Source organism: Talpa occidentalis, unplaced genomic scaffold (genome assembly GCF_014898055.3).
Source record: "Talpa occidentalis isolate TD23 unplaced genomic scaffold, MPIMG_talOcc4v2.1 talOcc4.9, whole genome shotgun sequence".
Classification (NCBI taxonomy): Eukaryota; Metazoa; Chordata; class Mammalia; order Eulipotyphla; family Talpidae; genus Talpa; species Talpa occidentalis.
In genome coordinates, this window is record NW_023605305.1 from 490,671 (window position 1) to 510,921 (window position 20,251).

At 74.1% G+C, this 20,251-nt stretch overlaps 2 protein-coding genes across 2 annotated transcripts; one reads left to right on the forward strand and one right to left on the reverse strand.

The window, feature by feature from the left end:
• Positions 1–7,906: 7,906 nt before the first annotated feature.
• FNDC10 (fibronectin type III domain containing 10) lies at positions 7,907–8,691 on the reverse strand. Its single transcript, XM_037498163.1, has one exon. It carries the CDS (start codon positions 8,584–8,586, stop codon positions 7,921–7,923), a length of 666 nt encoding a protein of 221 aa, XP_037354060.1. The 5' UTR covers positions 8,587–8,691; the 3' UTR covers positions 7,907–7,920.
• Positions 8,692–13,856: 5,165 nt separating this feature from the next.
• MIB2 (MIB E3 ubiquitin protein ligase 2) lies at positions 13,857–19,810 on the forward strand. Its single transcript, XM_054691088.1, is given in 24 exon segments — positions 13,857–14,994; positions 14,997–15,118; positions 15,121–15,176; positions 15,232–15,426; positions 15,828–15,934; positions 16,005–16,207; positions 16,246–16,404; positions 16,842–17,036; positions 17,113–17,122; positions 17,125–17,168; positions 17,170–17,275; positions 17,337–17,396; positions 17,399–17,469; positions 17,570–17,718; positions 17,797–17,810; positions 17,813–17,955; positions 18,041–18,201; positions 18,265–18,391; positions 18,469–18,702; positions 18,891–18,903; positions 18,906–19,087; positions 19,155–19,326; positions 19,392–19,457; positions 19,532–19,810. Coding segments are annotated over 24 exon segments (3,012 nt in total). The 5' UTR covers positions 13,857–14,810; the 3' UTR covers positions 19,771–19,810.
• The last annotated feature ends 441 nt before the right edge of the window (positions 19,811–20,251 follow it).

The following is a 20,251-nucleotide window of genomic DNA, read 5'->3' on the forward strand; positions in this document are numbered from 1 at the left end:
CAGGTCGCCGAAGGGCCGCGGCCAAGGCTTCCAGCCGCGCCGGCTTCGTTGCCGTGTGTGCGGGCCCCTGCGGCGGCCCCGCTGAGCGCTCGCCCAGCCGCCTCGAGGGAGCGGGACCTCGGGAGCGCCGGTCCCTGCCCCGCCCTGCCCCTGCAACCAGCACCTGGGGCGAAGAGCGGCCCTGCCCGCATCTGGCTGAGGTGCCGCCTCACACCCCGCCTTCCTGTGGGAACCCCCGGCTGAGACAATAACGTAGTCGACCGGAATCCCGGCCCTCCGGGTGCACGTTACCCATGTCCCCGGGACACTTCAAGGGGCAAACAGCCCCCCTGAGCAAGAGCCCCCGTGAGAAGGCTGGAAACGCGGGCGCTGCTGTGGGGCAACGGCACACCCCAGACTGGGAGAGAAAGGACGGCCCCAACAGCCCTCGCGAGACCGTTAACATGTAGTAAACTGCGCTTTCAAGTGCGCGCTCCCACCTGGATTCTGCAGGTTTGCAGTAAAGCTGCTGTGAACATGAGGTGCAGCCCCCTCCTCCCTCTAAAACTGTGCAGTAAGCTGTAGGTGCCCAACCCACTGCTCCCTTTCTCAGGTTCACAGTCCTTCAGTGTGTTGTAGCCACAGCACTGGCAACTGTCCGTTTGCATATCTTTCATGCCTTTAGTTGTTTCAGGAGGAGGGTAATTCTGGTCCCTGCTTAGTCTGGGTTGGAAGCAGAGTCTGTCATTATAAAAGAGTGAAGGGCCTCCCTGGTGGTGCAGGGGTTAAGGATCAGCCTATGAAGCAATCCACAGCCTTTGCAGCACGAGTTCGATCCCAGGCCAAGGAGCTGACCCACAGGGCGCAGCAGACCTCTCTTATCTCCCCGCTGCTCCCCTCAGGAGTGTATTTCAGAGGCTCCGCCTGCTCTGCTCCTGGCTCTGTCTCTGGTGGATCCTCTCAACCCCCACACCTCTGGCCTATACCCCAGCTCTTATATGCATAAGTAAATAACTTAAAAAAAAATAAAAGTGAAATGTGGGAGACTCACCCTGCAGACATGACAATACAAGGTTATAATAATTAGCACTGCAGGGCCTCCCTGGTGGCACAAGGGGTTAAGACGCAACCTATGACGCTGTTCACAGCCACTGCAGCACAAGTTCAATCCTCATCCAAGGAGCTACCCACCCACAGGGCACAGCAGACCTCTCCTGTCTCCCCGCTGCTCTCCTCAGCAGTGTGTTTCAGTGGATCTGCCTGTTCCGCTCCCCACTCTGTCTCTGGTGATTCCTCTCACCCCCGCATTTCTGGCCTACAGCCCCGTTCTTGTATGCATAAATAAACAAAAATCTTTAAGAAAATAAAGGAGGTCCTCTCCAGTGGTGCAGCAGGTTGAGCGCCGCGCCATGAAGCTGTCTGCGGCCTCTGCAGCGCAGGTTCAATTCCCAGCCGGCCAGGGAGATTCCCACATGACACAGCAGACCTCTCTCCTGTCTCCCCGCTACTCCCCTCAGCAGTGTATTTCAGTCAGTCTGCCTGTTCTGTTCCCCACTGTCTCTGGTGAGTCCTCTCATCCTCCCGCACATCTGGCCTGTACCCTGGTTCTTGTAAAAGCAAATAAATAATTTTTTTTGTGCTTGTTTTATCCCTGTTTGGTTTTTTTTTTTAGATTTTATTTTTATTTATTTATACAAGTACTGGGCACAGTCAGAAGCGCGGGAGGGTGAGAGAATTCACCAGAGCCAGAAGGGGGAGCAGAGCAGGCAGAAGGACCTAAGTACACTGCTGAGGGGAGCAGCGGGCGGCAGGAGAGGTCTGCGCACCATGTGGGATCATCCTCCGGTGTCCAGGGAGCAGCCGGGTATTGAACCGGCGCTGCGGAGGCTGCGGGCAGCCTCGCAACCCAGCGCTCAACCGCTGCGCCACCGGGGAGGTCCTTGCAAATAAATCTTTAAAAAAAAAAAGGAACTGGGGCCTAGGCCAGAGGTGCGGGGAGTGAGAGGCCTTACAAGTCAGAGCGGGGAACAGAACAGGTAGCTTCTGGCCAAGGAAAAGCCCGTGACTGAGAGAGTAGAGCAGAGTGACCCACACACAGACTCAGGGCTTTATGGAGGAAAGAGAAGGGCACAGCGTCCCCCAGACAAAGACGGCTGGCCAGCCAGAGAGACGTGCCCAGAAAACAAGTCCATTTTTCCACTGAATAAAATAAGCTGGAAGTCATGAAAAAGGGCCTTGCATTAGGAAAGTGGATGTTTTTGGAAAAATGAGGTCATTGGGGAAAAAATGTGAAGCCTTGGACAGGCTGCTGGCACAGCTTGTGTGTGCAAGAGCAGTTCTGCCCAGGAGCCGGGGCGAGCCACGAACCCAGAGAAGAGACAACGCAGCACCCCAGGCTGAGCCCAGCCTCCTTGGAAGGGGGCTGCCGCCCCTGCACCCCCCAGCACAGTAAATCAGCTTGCTCAGGGCCAAGGTGGGCACTGAAAGGTCCATGCAGGAGGCCGGAATGCAAAAACCCACCAGGCAGCCCACCGGGGAACAGGAATGTGGAAGCCTGCCTAGAGGATTCAGACAAGGAACCTCCCCCCTCCCTGCAAATCTTTTCTCAGACGAAGAAAGTCCCCCCACCCTACAAATCTTTTCACACCATAGGAACCCAGTTTCCCACCTGACCTCTCCTCACCCTATAAAAGCCTGCCTCCCCTGACAACGCGCGCTTCACTGCCGCCCACCTTGGGTCTGCGAGGTCCGCCTGGGGCGCAATAAATTTTCCCTTCCTTTGAGAAAGTTAGCCTGGCTCCTGTTCTCCACCGCGCCGAACCTTTCAGGCACTACGTGCTGAGGTGGCACAGCAGCCACGGCCACGGCTGAGGGCCAGGCCAGACGGCATTGGGTGCTGGCCCAGACCACAGCAGAGGCAAGGGCACCGGGAGGCCACACCATGAGCAGCGGTGGGCAGCTCTCCAAGGTGGTGAGATAGGGGCAGACGGAGCCAGCAGGGCGGGAGGCTCAATGGGAGGCTGGGACATCTCTAGACTAGAGCCTCCGGGAGCCCAAAGACCAAAAAGCAAAACCTGGGACTGTAGTGACAGGACGCCCCGCGGCAGGGGCCTCGGGCTCCAGCGCCTCGGGGTGTCTCTTACAAACAGGGAGACAAAGAGGCACTGTGGCCCCCGGGGGCGGCTGCCCCACCCGGAGAGCGTCCGTGCTGGTCCCCACCGGTCACCAGGGTGCTGGGCAGCCCTGGCCGGCAGGGATGGTCGCTGCGGGCCCCCCCGGGGCGGTGTCAGACACCCCCAGTGTGAGGAGCTCCTGGCAGTTGTTGGGCGACGCCGGCGACGAGCAGCTCTTGGAGACCCAGGCCCGGGCCTCGGGGTCCCTTCAGGCCGCGGGGAGACGGGACGGAGGCCCCGTCCCTGCAGAGACTCGGCTTCTCTCCCCCGCGGACGGCGGCCGCCGGACGCTGCTCTTCCTCGTGCTTCCGAGGCCAGGAACCGAGTCGTCCCTTCCCCCCTCCTTCCAAGGCCCCACCCTTCCCCCTTCAGGGGTGCCGGCGGCGACCCCCCGCCCCGGCGCGGCCGGCCCTGGCCCGTGTGGGCTCACGTCTGATTGGACCATTTTTTAATCCTGTGGCTGATTGGACCATTTTGTACCAGTCAGCTCAGATCTCGCACCTGATTGGTCCTTTCCTGACCCAGGACGCGCCCGTTACCTGCAAGGGCTCCGAGGAGCCGCGGCCGCCCGGACCCGCCGCGGAGCCGAGAGAGCGGCCCCCGCCGGCCCCCGCCGGCCCCCCGCACCCCGCCGCCCCCCGCCGCCCCCCCCCGCCGCCCCGCCGCCCCCGCCGGCCCCCGCCGGCCCCCCGCACCCCGCCGCCCCCGCCGGCCCCCGCCGGCCCCCGCCGCCCCCCGCCGCCCCCGCCGCCCGCCGCCCCCCGCACCCCGCCGCCCCCCGCCGGCCCCCCGCACCCCGCCGCCCCCCGCCGCCCCCGCCGCCCCCGCCGCCCCCGCCGGCCCCCCCGCCGCCCCCGCCGGCCCCCCGCCGCCCCCCGCCGCCCCCGCCGCCCCCGCCGGCCCCCCGCACCCCGCCGCCCCCCGCCGGCCCCCCGCCCCCCGCCGTGGCCGCCGCGGGCGCCGGCTCCCCGTGTGTGGGCTGCGCCGCGCGGAGACCCCGGGGCCGTGTCCTCTGCCCCGTGGGCAGCCGGGCCCAGGCGGCCGCGGGGTGTCGCTCTCCGGCCTCGGGGCGCGCGCCTCGGGCCGCCTCCCGGCCTCGGCCCCGTCGCCCCTGTCGGCCCCAGACCAAGGGTGGCGGACGGTGACGGGGCCGGCGCTGGCCCCGCGCCCCGTCAGACCCGAGGGCGGCTCCCGGGTCCCGGGCTCCCCCGCGGCGCCGGCGCTTGGGGAGGCTCCGGGCCAGGCCCGGGGCCTGGACACCTGCAGGGGCCGAGCCCTCCCGGGCGCCCGCTGGGTCAACTGGCGCCTGCTCGGCCTCTCTCTTCGACCCCTCAGGCTGCCCACCCGACGGGCGTTTCCAATCCTCGCGCGTTGAGCGGAGCCCCTGAGCACCGGCCAGCTCACCGCCTGGTCTCCTCCGAGGAGTCAGCCCGCCCAGAGGAGGGCGACGGCCGGCCCCTGCGCGCCCCGCCCCGTCCAGGCGTCCCCCGCCAAGGGGAGAGCCCCAGTGCTGCCCCCGGCTCTGTCCTGAGGCCCAGCAGGCTCATGCGCTGGTGCACCCCAAAGAGCCACGGCCGGAGCGGGCTCAGTGGGGCCGGAGGCGACGGCACCTGGTGCCCCTCCAGCGGGACCCAGGGGATGGCGCGGCGCCCACGGTCTCTGCCTGCAGCGCCGGGAGCGGCAGGCTGGCCTCTGCCCCTGCAGAGCTGCCCGCGCTGGCGGCACCGGCCAAGGGCCACCCACCTCTTCTGCAGCTTCTGGGGGGTTTTCCTACATTTTGAAAGGCCGGGTCTATTGTCGGGGAGGGACACCGGCGTCACCACCGGCGGGCAGGAGCGCGGCCACGCCTGCTGGCCTCAGAGGGACCCGCGCCCTTGGCCCTCAGGCTGTGCTCCTGCGCGTGGCCGGCGGGACGGGACGGAGGCCTGCTAGAGCCCCGGGGCTCTGGCCTCCCCGGACGGCTTGTGACAGGCGGGCTCAAGGCAAGGGGAGGTTCCAGGTCCCCTGCTCCAGCCAAGGGAGGGTGGAGCTGAGCCGGGAGGAGGGAGGCGGGCGAGGAGCCGGGGGAGGAGGCAGGGGATGGGGCGCGGGAGCCTGGAGGGGGACACCCCGCTCGGGCCGTGGAGAAGCCGCGCCGGCTCCTTGGTCCCGGCCGGCCCGGGCAGACGCGGGCGAGGCCCGTGGGGAGGGGCCCGGGCAGCTTCTGTCTTGATGTGGATGTTGCTCTTTGCCTCCCAGACTTGTCCGTCTGCCCCGCTCCCGAGGGCGCCCGCAGCAGGGGCCGTGGGCCGGGGCAGCTCCCGGGGCCGCCCCGTCTGGTGGACACGGACCCACGACGGGACAGGTGACGTCACGCGCCCGGCGCGGACTCCAGCGGCCTCTGTCCCGCCCGCTAGCGCGGCCGGCGCGCCTTTCCTTGACCGTCTGTCTGGCCTCGACGCCGCCGCGGCACTTGCTCTCTGGAGCCGGTGGCCTTGGGGGTCGGGGGCGCCCCTTTCCCTGTCCCGCAGCAGGTCGAAGGACCCTCCAGACTCAGGCCTGAGCGGCCAAACTCACGCCCCGGGCCGCGGTCCCCAGCGGCGCCTGAGGAGCACCGTGACCCCACCCAGCTGCCCGTGCAGAGGCGCCCCTCGGCCGGCCCCGGGGCTGCTCTCTGCGCGTTGCGGGTCCTGCACCCAGGCGAGCTGGGCGGCCCCGGCGGGCCTGAGGAGCGTCCCGCAGCGGGGTCCGGCACGGCTCACCACCCTCCCCCGTTCAGGCCTCCTGACGGTGGCCGCCTCGCGCGCTAGGCAGCCGAGGCCCGACCAGCCGCTCGGCCCCCGAGCTCGGCGCGCAGGGACACCCGGGAGGCGGGGGTGTTGCCGGGAGCGCCCCAGCAGGAGGCCCAGGCAGGGGCCCCAGACCAGACGTCCGTCCTCTCAGCGACGGGCCGCGTGGAGCAGAAGCACCTGCCCGGGGCGGGGGGGGGGGGGGCGCGGCAGGGCTCCTCGGAGGAAGGTGCGGCCGAGCTCAGCAGAAGCCCCGGCGTCCACCTCCAGGCAGGTTCCCGGTCAGGCCGCGCGCTGGCCGCTGCTCAGCCCCCTCATGCAGCCCCAAGGTCAGCTTGCCCCGGCCCAGCCGGAGGCCAGAACCCCCTGGAGAAGGTGGGGCTGGCGGCTGTGGCTTTACCCACTTGACAGGCCCACGGGCCCCTCGGGGCTGGGGTCAGTGTCCGGTGTCACCACCGAGGCCTGAGTGCGACCCCGGCCAGGAGCTGACCCGCAGGGCACAGCTGACCCCGCCTGTCTCCCGCTGCCCCTCAGCAGTGTGTTTCAGGGGATACGCCTGTTCTGCTCCCCACTCTCTCTGGGGAGCCCCCTCACCCCCCGTCTCTGGCCTGCACCCCAGCCCTTCTAGCAAAAAAACACACTCCAAATTGGGGCAGGGAGAGCTGGCCTCAGGGAGCCGCACACTGGCCCTGGCGCTGAGCCGTCTCGGACTCAGGGTCCACCCTGCACAGAGGGGCTGCCCACGCCCCCTGCCTCCGCCTGTGGGGGCACCCGCACCCCGCACGCACGCCCGGCGCCTGGCTCACCGGGAGCCCCCACTTCCCGGCCGCAGTGCCCTCGGGGGCGAGTCACGGCTGCGGCAGACCGCCCGGCTGGCCTCGCTCTCAGGGTCACCTCTGCTCCAGGCCAAGGTCAGCTGGGCCCGGGGACACGCTGTTCGCCTCCTGCCCTCCCCAACGCCGCCCCGCGGGCGCTGCCCCCCCACCGCAGGTCAGAGGGGACACCCTGCCCATTCCTCTGCCAACCCCACGCGAGCAGGCAAAGCTAAGAGGTGGGGCCCACCCCTGCCCCCCACCCCTGCCCCCCACCCCCGCCCCCTACTCCCTCCCTCCACCCCCGCCTTCCCAAGAAGCACACAAGACCATGGTTCTGGTCTGAGAACGATGGGCAGATGGACATTTCGACACTGGGGCCTGGCTTGCGCCTGGCCAGCGCACACCAGGGTGGCAGAGCGAGGGCACAGAGGTAGGGAGTGGGCGGTGGGCCCTGGCCGGCCCAGGGCGCTACTGGGGAGGGGGTGCCGGGCCCAGGGCGTCCCAGTCCGTGGCTCCAGCCCAGCGCCCGCCACGCCTGGTGCTGGGTGTCCAGGGGGCGCGGTCAGCAGGGAGGGCGCGGTCTTCCGTCCAGGGCCCCGGCCCCCATCTCCAGAGTCTGGCAGTGCGCCGCGGTCAGGGGAGGCCTGGAACCCAGACGAAGGGACACTCAGCTGCGCCCGGCCCCACCCTGTGCCCTCAGGTCGGGGCCTCCCTCCCGCCAGCCCCGCGGCCCAGGGCCAGAGCCGGGGCCAGGGCCGCAGGGCAGAGGGCACTCACCCTGCACGTCTGTGGCCGGCCCGCCCGTGGCGCCACCTCCGCGGCGTCCGGCGTTCCTGCAAAGCTTGAGGGGGGCTGGAGCGACACTGGCCAGGGCGCGGCGGGCCGCTGGTCTGGGCGCAGAGCCCCGGGAGCGGGGCAGGGGCTGGCTCCTGCGCGGGTGATCCTAAGGCACAAAGCTAACCTAAGCCCAGGCGGAGGGGGCGGGACAGGCTCTGCGGGGCCCCCAGCGGCCAGCGGCGCTCAGGACGACGGGGCGGGCGAGGGCTGGGCTGGAGGCGGCTCTGTCCCCGGGCGGGGCCCCCGCGTCAGCCCGAAGCTGCAGTCCCGCGGCAGGGGCCGCCTGGGGGGCCGGCGGGGCGCAGGGGGGAGGCGCGGGGGCGAGCCCGGGCGGGGGGCGGCCGGCGCTCAGGGCTGGCGGCGCGGGCCGGGGCGCCCGAAGGCGGGCTGCATGAGGTTCTCGGTGATGTAGGCCACCAGCAGGCAGATGACCACGAGCATGACGCAGATGGAGCCGCCCACCGCCGTCATGGCCACCACGATCTCGCGCATGCCGGCCGGCTCGGCGGCGAACTCCACGCACTCGGCGGGCGCGGCGGGCTCGGGCGCGGCGGGCGGCGGCAGCGGCTGCAGGCACAGGCGGTAGCGCACGCCGTCGTGCACGCCGGGCAGCAGGTAGTCGCGGCAGGCCGCGCCGAGCAGCACGCGCTCGCAGGGGAAGCGCGTGTAGGCGCCGCGCCACGAGCAGTTGAGCGCAAAGGCGCGCACGCGGCGCGCCTCGGCCGGCGCCAGGCGCCACTGCAGCAGGACGCTGCGGTTGCGGAGGACGCTGGCGCGCAGCGAGCGGCCGGCCGAGGCGTGCGCCGCGCAGCCGGGCGCCTGGCAGCGGAAGCCGCGCGCGGGGCTGCGGAAGCACAGGCGCGCGCCGCCCGGCTCGGGGCCCTCGGGCAGCACCTTGTAGGGGCACCAGGGCGCGTCGGCCGCCGGCTCCCAGCCCGCCGGCGTCGGGGCGGCCGCGGCGCGGGGCGGCGGCGCGCAGGCGGCCAGCAGCAGCAGCAGCGGCGGGGCGCGCATCCTGCGGCTGGGCCGGCGCGGCGGGCGCGGGCTCGCGGGCGCGGGCGCTGGGTCACGCGGGCCGCCGCCGCCGCGCCCCGCGCCGGCCCCGCGCGCCGCGCCCTCCCCGCGCCCGCTCCGACCCGCCCCCGCGCCCCGCGCCCCGCCCCCCTTAACCCTCGCCGGGCCGGCGCCGGCGCCCCGCGCCCCGCCGCTCGCCGGGGGCGCCCCTCGGGCCCCGGCCCGCCCCGGCGCTCCGCCGCGGCTTCCCCGCCGCCGCCCGCGCGCTGCTCCCCGCCGAGGCGCCCCGGGAACGCGCGGGGCGCGCGGGCCGCCCCCCTTGGCCGGGCGCGGCAGGCGAGGGGGGGAGTTTTCTGGGCCGTCCCGCTGACCGGGGCCCAGCGGCTTAGGCTGAGCTCCAGGGACGGGGGCTCCCCCTCCGCCCGCCTCCCCCATCTGGCCCTGGGTCGGCCCGGTCCCCGCAGGACGGGGGTCCGCACTGGACAAGCGGACAGCGCCCGGCAAGCCCGCCTGGCGGACAGCACTTCGGGGAGGGGCGCACCCACCACTTCTGCCCCCCAGACCCTGGCCGCCAGCAACGCCCCGTCAGCGGCCCAGCCACCTGGCTCAGGACAGCCTCCGCAGCCCCCTGGCCAGGCCAACGCCCAGAACCCGGGGCGCCGGAGCGCCGTGAGGTGGCGGGAAGCGCCGCGCGCGGAGACACGCCGGAGGGCCCCATGCCTTGCCGGGCCCGGGCTCCCCACCTGGAGGGGCGAGAGCAGGGGCCAGCGGGCCTGCCCGCTGCTCCGTCCCCGGCTTGGACACCGTGACCCAAGCGGAGCAGCCCGGCGTCATGACGCTGGCCACCCCCATGTTCCCGGCCAGCCCAACGTGACCAGTCGCGCGCCCAGCTCCGCGCAGAGGCGGCCAGCTCCCGGCCGGGTGGGCGCCGGCGAGTGGCACCCCGGTCCTCCCCGGGCCACCCGGGCCCTGCTGAGCCACCCGTGTCCAACCCGTCCACTCCTGACCAGACTTGAGGGCTCCGGCTGTCGGGCAGCACGAGGCATCCTCGCTTGTGCTTGCTTTTGTCGTTGGTGCCCTGGGCCCACCGTCCGCCTTGTCCTGTGGCTCTGTGGTGGCCCTGGCACAGTGCCTGCGCCCCGCCCCACCGCCCTCCTCAGCATGGCGCAGCTGCGCAGCCCCCCCCGCGCCATGCCGGCGTCCAGCTGCAGCAAGGTGGTCAGCCTGCACCGCGGCCTGAGTTTGTGGTATGTGAGACTGTGGCTTCACGCAGCGTCTCTCCACACAGTGTCTCCCTGCGCCACTCAAAGCTCTGAAAGCGGGACCCTGGAGGGGCTGCCCCCCAGTCCTCTGCTCTGGCCTGTGGTGGTTCTGCAGCCAGAACCCCAGGCGCCCACCACCGCTGGCCGCTGCAGCAGAGGTGGGAGCTGACTTGGGTGCTGCGCCCGAAGGCTGGGCCTGGGCGAGGAGGGCCACCCGGCGCCCCAGCCTCATACGCGCTGGCTCCTTCCAGGGGGTGCATGAGGGCAGGTGCTGGTGTCCCCACTGTGGCCCCCTGGACATGGCCTTGGGACAGCCGGGCTCCCTCTCCCAGATTCCGGCTGTGTGTGTGTGTGTGTGTGTCCCGCCCACCCGGCCCTGGCGGTCCAGCTGGGCAGCAAGGCCCCCTTTCACGTGGAGCCCCTCCCTTGCTTATCACCGCAGTCAGCACGGATTTGTCCTACGTGAGGCCTATGGCCCGGATCCGCCTTCGCTGGCAGTAGGTTCTCCCGTGCCCAGGGCCTGGCTGGGGCCCCTGCTGGGCCTGTCGGGTCTGAGTGGGCTGCTCCCTTGACATGGGGCCTCCACCCCTTCATCTGCCAGAGACTTGCCTTTCTGGTGTGAATTATAACCACCTTTTCTCTCTAATGTAAAATGAAACTTTATTGACAGGTCATTTTATTTTACTATTTTTTAAAAAAGATTCATGTATTTATTTATACAAGCACCGGGCACAGTCAGAAGCGCGGGAGGGTGAGAGGATTCCCCAGAGCCAGAGCGGGGAGCAGAGCAGGCAGAGGAACCGAAGGACACTGCTGAGGGGAGCAGCGGGCGGCAGGAGAGGTCTGCGCGCCATGCGGGACCCTCCTCCGGTGGCCGGGGAGCAGCCGGGGATCGAACCGGCGCCGCAGAGGCCGCGGGCAGCTTCGCAGCCCAGCGCTCAACCGCTGCGCCACCGGGGAGGCCCAATAAATAAATCTCTTTAAAAAAACCCGAATTTCAAAGAAGTCCGAAAATGACTCGTTGCTACCCCCCTGGCGAGGGCGCCCCCTGCTGTCCACGAAGTAACAGGGCCGCGCTCTCGGGAGCAGCACCGCGCCCGGCAAAGGTCCCCGCGGCCCGACCCGCTCCCCGCCGCAGGGCGCCCGTCTCCCCCGCGGGGCTGGCCGTCGGGAAGGGCACCAGCGGCCGCGCGCCCCTCAGGGTGGCCGTGGGGGGTGCCGGGCTCTGCGCCTTGGAAGTAGCGGGTGCCGGGGAGCCCCTCCTGTGGCCGGGGCCCCCCCACCAAGAGCGGCGTCTCCCCGTGTCCTGTCTCGCGGGACGGCTCCGCGCTCTTGCTGCTTCCAGCTGCGCGTGGGCGTGTCAGCCACAGGCGGCCCCGCTCGTCGTCGCTTACTCGCGGGGGTGCAGGCGCCGGGGCGCCCCCCGCCGCCTCCGCCGGCCTCTTGCTCAGTAGCCCTGGGTCCCCCAGGGCACCGTCCACATGACGTCCCTGAGCCCTTGCTGGGCGCCTGGGGCGTGCGGCCGCCACCCCGAGGCCTTCAGAACACGTGGTCGCCCGGCGGTGCCCCCCCCCCAGGGCCCCGGTGGGGGTGAGCCCGGAGGGCCCCGCTGAGCCCCGACGCCCCGGCCGGCGGACGGTGGGCGGGCGCGCGGCGGCCCCTGCGTCCCCGCCGCTGGCCCTGGGGGCGGCCGCGGGTGTGGGGCGGCGGCGCCCCCGGGCCCAGCCCCCCTGGCCGCGGCCCTGCGTTCGCGTTCGCCGCGCTGGAGCCGGACCGGGCCGCGGGCGCCCGGCCGGGCCAGCCTGACCCTCCGCCGGCGACGGGGCGCGCGGCCCAGGCGCGGAGTCCACGGGCCCCGGCGGCCGCGCCGCGCCGCGCACCCGCGTGGGCGCGTCCCGGGCCCGCCGAGGAGGGACGCGCGGGGAGGCCTCAGACCGCGCGGCCCGGACGCCGCCCCCCCGCGCCAGCCCCCGCGGCCCGACGCCGCCCCCGTCTCCGGGGCAACGGGACGCGTCCGCGCGCCTGCAGGCCCGCCCCCCCGCCCTGACGGAGCGGGTCACGCGCGAGGCGGCGGCGGCCCCGAACCGCAAGAGCCCGCCCCTCGCCGTGCGCACGCCGCGCGGCCTCCTGGGAATTGTGGTTCAGACCCGCCCCCCGTTGCCGGCCTCGGCGGGCGGCGAACTACGACTCCCGGCCGGCGGCGCGGCGGCCCTGGAGCCCCAGCGCGGGGGGCTCCGAACAGCCGCAGCTCGGCCGGGCCTCGCGCGCAGCGACTGGCCGGCGGGCGCGGCGGACAGCGAGGGGCCGCGGGCCGCCGCCGCTCTCGGCGCTGTGCCCGGGCCGGGCCCGCCAACTTCCCGGCAAGTGCAGGGTCGGCGGGCCGCGGAGGCGGGCGGCGCGGCGGGATCGGGGCGCGCGGGGAGCCCGACCCCGGGCCGCGGGGCTGCCGCCTGGGCCGGGGCCTCCTGCGCTCGGGGCCGCGGCGCTCGGGACCGCGGGGCTGCAGCCTGGGCCCGGCCGCGCGCGAGGGCAGGCGGGCTCTGCGGGGTGGCGGGGCCGGGGCCGCCGCGCTCGCCCCGTGGGTGCTGCCGCGCCACGTCAGAGGCCGGCGGGCGCCCCCCCCCGCTCCGGGCCAGGACCCGCCAGCGCGAGCGCGTCCACCCCGCGCCGGCCTGTTGCTCCAGACGCAACAAGTATCTGATGTCCCCGGCCGGGGCCAGCCCGGGCCGCGCGGGGAGGTGGTCCCCGCCCCGGGGTGCGCGGGTGTCTGGGTCTCGCGCGCACCCTACCCCCAGGGCCTGCCCCCCCCCCCCCACGGTGTCTGCCCGGAGCTTAGCCAGAGCCGGCCCGGCCGGTGGCCCGTGACCCCTGACACTGCCCGCTGTGCCCACAGTGTGGCCCCGGGCCGGCTGCCCTGCTGGGCCTCCCTGCCAGCTGTCAAGTTTCTTGTGAGAGTCGCGGGTGGGGACAAGGCCCCTGCGGAGCGGGACAGAGGCCGGCAGGCGCGCTGGGCGCTGGCCGGGACGCTGAGCGCTGAAGGCGGGAAGCTGCATCCAACCCCTTCCCCAGTCTGGCCCCCGCGGCCCGCAGGGCAGGCAATGGCGCCGCGGTTCCAGCCCGGAGTCTGGGGCTGAGCGCGCGGGTGTGGGGAACAGCGGCTGTGCGTGGGCCTCGCTGAGGTGAGTGCACCCCGCACCTCGCTGTGGCCTGACCCCGAGCCCCCTGCCTGCTGAGGGTCCTGGGGGCGGAGGGAGGCCTGACCCGGAGCCCCTGGCGCTGGCCCCAGGCCGAGGGTCAGGCCAGACCGGGAGGGGGCAGAGATGGAAGGTCCCGGCTGAACGCGGGGCGCGGGCAGGCCGAGCCAGGGCCCCCACGTGCTGCCAGGAGGGCCAAGAGCATTGAGGGGGGCTGCGGGCCAGACCCCCTGTTCTCCGCGTCCCCTGGGGTGCTGCTCCACTGCGCTAGGCGAAGACAGGTGAGGCCTCAGCCGAGGGGCCCACCCGCAGCGTGCCTGTGGCCAGAGGGTTCCCATGGGGACAGCCTGGGGTGGCTCCGCGGCCGCCTGGGGAACGTGGCGGCGCTAAAAATAGTGGCTGTGAAGGCGGCGCGTGGTCAGAGACGCCTCCCGGCAGAGCGACTGCCCTGCGACCGGCCCGCTGCTCCAGGAGCCGCCTGGACCCGGCGGGGCTGACGCCTGCCCCTGGCCTCGGGTCGGGGTGCGCGGGCCGGGGGGCGGTGCTGGGGCTCGTGGCCCGCGCCCAGGCAGAGGGCATTCCGCCGCTCCCCGGGGGCCCCTTCCCGCCCGAGCCCTCGCCTCCCTCGGCGGGGCCGGGGGGCTGCTCCGTCTGGGGGGCCGGCATGGGGCTGAGTGCTGGTGCCGCGGCCTGAGGGCCGGCTGGAAGGGTGATGGGTGCGGGGCTCACCCCTCCCGCCGCAGCGACCTGCTCGTGCGCCCCCGGCGCGGGCGAGGGCCCGGCCGGTCTGGCTGAGCTGGGTGCAGGCCCCGGCCCTGCGGCAGCCGCTTGCCGCGGGACCGTGCACGGGGCTGAGGTGCTGGCGACCCACCCCGCCCTCACCAGTCTGTGGCAGAATGGGCCCCTGGGGGCGCAGCTGCGGCGGGGAGCCCGTCTCCTCGGGGCCCGAGAGCACAGAGCTGGGCAGCCGAGTGACGACGGTGGAGGCCGTGGCCTGGTCCTCAGACGACGTGGACCGAGAGCCCGGCCCCTCCCCGCCTGGCTGGAGGCGGAGCTTCCCAGCAGGGTGACCGCTGCGCTGGCGCCCCTGCTGCAGCCGGAGTGGGGCAGAGCCTGGCCGTGACCCTCTGCCCGCCCGCAGGCTGAGCCGGTTGGGCCCGGGGGTGCTGAGCCCAGCTGGGGGTGTGGGGGGGGTTTCCCTCCGCGTCCTCCTGGCCCTGGGCCGGACCCACGGGGTGGCAGGTCACAGCCCCTTGGCAGCAACCCCTGTCTGCTCAGTACCCCGCCTCCCTGTCACCCTGCTTCTGGCAGCGCTGAGGGTGCCTGGATGTGGTCCTGCCACATGGGGGCACAGCCAGGCTGAGGGGAGGCCCCCGCTTCCCCCCGTCTTCAGACGCAGCTGTTGCAACGTCTTGGCTGGCCGTGGGGTCCTAGGCGGCTGCCCGCCGCTGCCGGCCTCCTGATGGGGCTGGGCTATGCCGCTCCTGTCCTGGCTCCCTAAGATGGGAATTGGGGAGCGGATCAGCTCCACCAGTCCCCCCAGGACGCTGCTGTGGACCCCTGTGGGGGCCAGGGCTGACCTGTGGCTGTGTCTCTTCAGGGCTGTGGATCGGGCCTCACCTGGCCAGCAGGCCGGGGTCCACGGAGAGGGGGGCTGTCCCCGCAGTCCGCGCCCCGGGGCTCGCGCGTGGGGTTGGTGTCCCGGGTGGGCGCGGCTCTTTTCCCGCCTCCCTGCCACGCCCAACCGTCTTCGGAGCATCCCACGCTGATGACTCCCGGCGGGCGACCCGGATACCCCAGCAGGGGAGCCTCCCCGCGGGCTGGTGCCCCGGTTTGGGGGCCCCGTGACGCGCGCGCGCCTCCCCCGCAGGTCCGCACGCCCAGCATGGACCCGGACCCGCAGGCGGGCGTGCAGGTGGGCATGCGCGTGGTGCGCGGCGTGGACTGGAAGTGGGCCAGCAGGACGGCGGCGAGGGCGGCGTGGGCACGGTGGTGGAGCTCGGCCGCCACGGCAGCCCCTCGACGCCGGACCGCACGGTGGTCGTGCAGTGGGACCACGGCACCCGCACCAACTACCACGCGCGGGCTACCAGGGCGCGCACGACCTGCTGCTCTTCGACAACGCCCGGCGGCGGTGCGCGCGGGGGGGCGGGGGGCGCGCCCGGGCCGCGTGGAGGGCGCCCGCTGAGCCCCGCCCCGCCGCCCCCCGCAGGCGTCCGCCACCCCAACATCATCTGCGACTGCTGCAAGAAGCACGGGCTGCGGGGCATGCGCTGGAAGTGCCGCGTCTGCTTCGACTTCGACCTCTGCTCGCAGTGCTACATGCAGGACCGGCACGACCTGGGCCACGCCTTCGAGCGCTACGAGACGGCCCACTCGCGCCCGTGAGCCCGCCCGCCCCGGGGAGTCTCCCGGGCCCTGCCCGCGGGCGCCCAGAAGCCCCGAGCGGCTCAGCGCCCCGACCCTCGACCCCCACGCCTGGGGGCCGCCGCGCTGGGTCCTGGTCGGCCTCGCGCCCCCGACATGCACCTCCAGTGCCCAGCAGAGGGGGGCGCGCCCCGGGCCGGCTCCCCACTGGCCGGAGGAGAGCAGGGCCACAGCGGCTGGGGTGCCTGGGGCCAAGCCCGCCCCTTCACTGCACTTCCCGTGGGGGGAGCCCTCGCCGCTGCCGGCCTGGCAGGGCCTGGGCTGAGCGAGTGTGGGGCGCCACGCAGGGCCGAGGGGGGCTGCGGACACCGGGGTGCTGGCTCCACCGCGCCTCGGCCCAGACCTGCCTGTTTTGCAGGGTGGCACTGAGTCCCCGCCAGGGCCTCCCGCGGATCCCGCTGAGGGGCATCTTCCAGGGGGCAAAGGTGGTGCGAGGCCCCGACTGGGAGTGGGGCTCGCAGGACGGTGAGTGGGGCGGCCTGGGGGTGGGGCCGCGGGCGGGCGCCCTGGCTCAGCGGCTGTGGGGTCCTCTCAGGAGGGGAAGGCAAGCCGGGCCGCGTGGTGGACATCCGCGGCTGGGACGTGGAGACCGGCCGGAGCGTGGCCAGCGTGACCTGGGCGGACGGCACCACCAACGTGTACCGCGTGGGCCACAAGGGCAAGGTGGACCTCAAGTGTGTGGGCGAGGCGGCCGGCGGCTTCTATTACAAGGACACCTCCCAGGCTCGGTAAGGGCTGGCCGGGGCCTGGGAGGGGGGCAGCAGGCACCGCCTGAGCCCGGCCTCTGCCCCGGCAAGCCGGCCGAGCTGCAGCGCAGGGTGAGCGCCGACGGCCAGCCCTTCCCGCGCGGGGACAAGGCCAAGTGTCCGCCGGACACAGATGCCCGCAGGGAGACACAGGAAGGCCACGGCGGGCGGACCCCCAGGGCGGCGGAGGTGAGCCGCTGCCCCTCCCCGCCCACCTGCCCCCCAGCCGCCGCCGCCTCCGGAGGCCAGTGTGCTGGGCAGGGGCCGACCTCCCACCCTGGGGCTCTCACCGAGGTGCCTGGGGGCCCAGCCCCCCCTGCTCCGCACCTGCTCCCCGGGCAGGACCTGTTCCGGCCTGGAAGGGAAAGGGCCTGGTGCGGGGCTGGGTCTCCAAGGGAGGGGGTCCAGGCCTCAAGGAGCCCAGAGGGGGCTGGGCACCTGGGGTGGGCAGCTCCTGCCTGGGCTGGGGAGGCCCCGCAAGGGAGCAGGCACAGCCCAGGTGCCTCGTGGGGGCAGGGTCGGGAGGCCCGGGCTGGCGAAGGCTCCCGAGGGGCAGGGAAGGCCCTGGCAGTCCTGGCTGACCCCTCCTGCCTACTGTCCCCACCTGCCTGCGCTCCCCAGCCCAGTCCCGGGGTGGGCGGGGCCTGCCCGGCCGCCGCCTCGCCTCTGGGGGGTTCGGGGAGGACCCCCGGCCGCCCTCACGCGCCTCTCTCAGCCCCCGCTCCTTCCGAGTGGGCGACGTGGTGCGGGTGATCGACGGCCTGGACACGGTGAAGCGGCTGCAGGCGGGGCACGGCGAGTGGACGGACGACATGGCCCCGGTGAGCCCCGGCGCCCTGCGCCCCCCGCCGCGCACAGGCCGCGCCTGACGCCCTCGCCCGACGCCCTCGCCCGCAGGCCCTGGGCCGCGTGGGAAGGTGGCGAAGGTGTTCGGAGACGGGAACCTGCGCGTGTGCGGTCGGCGGCCAGCTGTGGACCTTCAGCCCCTCCTGCCTGGTGGCCTACCGGCCCGAGGAGGACGCCAACCTGGACGTGGCCGAGCGCGCCAGGGAGAACAAAAGTACGGCGCGCGGCTGCGGGGCGGGGGGCCGCCCGGGCCACGTCTCACCCAGACCCCCCAGGCTCGCTGAGCGTCGCCCTGGACAAGCTGCGAGCCCAGAAGTCCGACCCGGAGCCCCCCGGCGGCTGGTGGTGGAGGCGGCGCTGGGCAACACGGCCCGGGCGCTGGACCTGCTGCGCAGCCGCCCGGAGCAGGCGAGACGCCCCCCCCCCCGCCCCCCGCCCCGCCGCCGCCCGCGCCGCCCCCGGGGAGGCGCAGAGGGCGGGGCTGACCCGGCGCTCCCGCTCCCGGCAGGTGGACGCCAGGAACCAGGGCCGCACGGCGCTGCAGGTGGCGGCCTACCTGGGCCAGGTGGAGCTGGCGCGGCTGCTGCTGCAGGCGCGCGCGGGCGTGGACCTGCCGGACGAGGAGGGCAACACGGCCCTGCACTACGCGGCCCTGGGGTGAGGCCGGGGGCGGGCAGCGCGGGGGCGGCCCGAGCGCCCGCGGGCGCAGCGCCCCTGCCACGTGCTCTCCCCCAGGAACCAGCCCGAGGCGCGCGGGTGCTGCTGCTGCGGGCCGGGTGCCGGGCCGACGCCCTCAACGGCGGCCGCAGCTCGGCGCTGCACGTGGCGGTGCAGAGGGGCTTCCTGGAGGTGGTGCGCGTCCTGTGCGAGGGCGGCTGCGACGTCAACCTGCCCGTGAGTCCGGGCCCTGCCTGTCCGGGGCGGCGGCTCCGCGCGGCGCCCCGCCGCCGCCGCGCCCGGTGACCGCCGCCCCCCGCAGGACGCGCACGCGGACACGCCCCTGCACTGCGCCATCTCCGCGGGCCCCGGCGCCGGCCGCATCGTGGAGGTCCTCACCGAGGCGCCCGGCGTGGACGTCGCGGCCACCAACCGCCAGGGCTTCACCCTGCTGCACCACGCGTCCCTCAAGGGCCACGCACTGTGAGTGGGGGCGGCCGCCGGCCCGGGGGCCGCGGGCCGCGACCCACCCTCCTGCCCCCACAGAGCCGTCCGGAGGATCCTCGCGCGCGCGCGGCAGCTGGCGGACGCCCAGAAGGAGGACGGCTTCACGGCGCTGCACCTGGCGGCCCTCAACAACCACCAGGAGGTGGCCCAGATCCTCATCGGGGAGGTGGCGACCGGGGCGCGCGCGCGCGCGGGGCGGGGGGCGGGCCGGGGCGGGGGCGTCGCTGAGGCTGTCCCCCCCAGGGCCGCTGCGACGTGAACGCCAGGAACCGCAAGCTGCAGACGCCGCTGCACCTGGCCGTGCTGCAGGCCCACGTGGGGCTGGTGCCGCTGCTGGTGGACGCGGGCTGCAGCGTCAACGCGGAGGACGAGGAGGGGGACACGGCCCTGCACGTGGCGCTGCGGCATCACCAGCGGCTGCCCCTGGTGGCTGAGGGGGCCGGGGGGGACCCGGGGCCCGTGCAGCTGCTGTCCAGGGTGAGGACGCGCGCGGCTGAGTCGGGTCCTTCTCTGCCTCTGCTGACGGCCAGGCGGCCAGCACTCGCGGGGGCGCGGCGGCCCCGGCCCGGTCACCGCGGCGGGGTCAGCGCCCGGATTCTGCTCCTGGCCGCCGGGGAGGGAAGGGCGCGGGGTGCAGGCGGCCGGCTCACGCGCCTGCCCCCCAGCTGCAGGCCGCGGGCCTCCCGGCGGCGCGGAGCTGACCGTGGGCGCGGCGGTCGCCTGCTTCCTCGCGCTGGAGGGCGCCGACGTGGGCTGCACCAGCCACCGCGGGCGGAGTCCGCTGGACCTGGCCGCCGAGGGCCGCGCGCTCAAGGCCCTGCAGGGCTGCGCCCAGCGCTTCCGGTGAGCCCCGGGGGGCGGGGCGGGCGGGCGGGCGGGCGCGCCCCCCGCGCGGCGCGGCCCGTCACGACAGCCCCTCCTCGCCGCAGGGAGCGGCAGGGCGCGGCCCCCGCCCCCGGCTAGCGCGCGGCGCGCCCCCCGCCGAGACGACCCTGCGCGAGGCGGCGGCGTCGGGCCCGGAGGCGGCCGAGTGCCTGGTGTGCTCGGAGCCGGCGCCGCTGGTGCTCTTCGCGCCCTGCCAGCACCGCACGGTGTGCGAGGGTGAGTGCGCGGGCGGGGGGCCGGGGGCGGGGGCGCGGCCGCGCCCAACGCGCCCTCCCCCGCAGAGTGCGCGCGCCGGATGAAGAAGTGCCTCAGGTGCCAGGCGGCCATCGGCAAGAAGCTGCGCCCAGGTGGGTCGGGGCGGGGCGGCCCGGCCGCGCCCCCGCCCCCCGCCCGCGCTCACCCGCGCCCCCCGCCCCCGCAGACGGCTCGGAGCTGAGCCCCGCGGCGCCCGCGCCCGGCCCGCCGCGCCAGCTGGTGGAGGAGCTGCAGAGCCGCTACCGGCAGATGGAGGAGCGCATCACCTGCCCGATCTGCATCGACAGCCACATCCGCCTCGTGTTCCAGTGCGGCCACGGCGCGTGCGCGCCCTGCGGCGCCGCGCTCAGCGCCTGCCCCATCTGCCGCCAGCCCGTGCGCGACCGCATCCCGATCTTCGTGTGAGCCGCGCCCGGCGCCCGGCGCGCGCGTTCCATAAAGGCCTTCTCGGACCTTGCGCCTGGTGCCTGCCTCGGACGCGCGCTCCCCCGCGGCGCCCCCTCCCTCCCCGCCGCTCCCGGGGGTCCGGCGCGGGGCCTTTTGGGGGCGGGCGGCGGCGGGCCGGGGGCGGGGCCGGGGCGGCGACACGGCCCGCGGGGAGCGCCGGGCCCCCGGCGGGGAGGGGGAGGGCCGCGGGTTGCAGCGCGCGCTCAGCGGGAAGGGGGGCGCCGCCTCTGGCCGGGCGCAGGCCCGGGGCGACCCGAGACCCGAACTGCCCCGCCGTTGCCTCGCCCGCCCCGCCGCGCTGGCCGGTCCGGTCCGCCACGGCCACCCTGGGCGCCGGGCCGGGCGGGGAGTGGGGCGGGCCCGGCCCCCGCGCCGACGCCCGGCCCAGCACCGGGTTCCGCCGAGGCCGCAGCCCTCGGCCCCTCCACCGGCCGCCCCG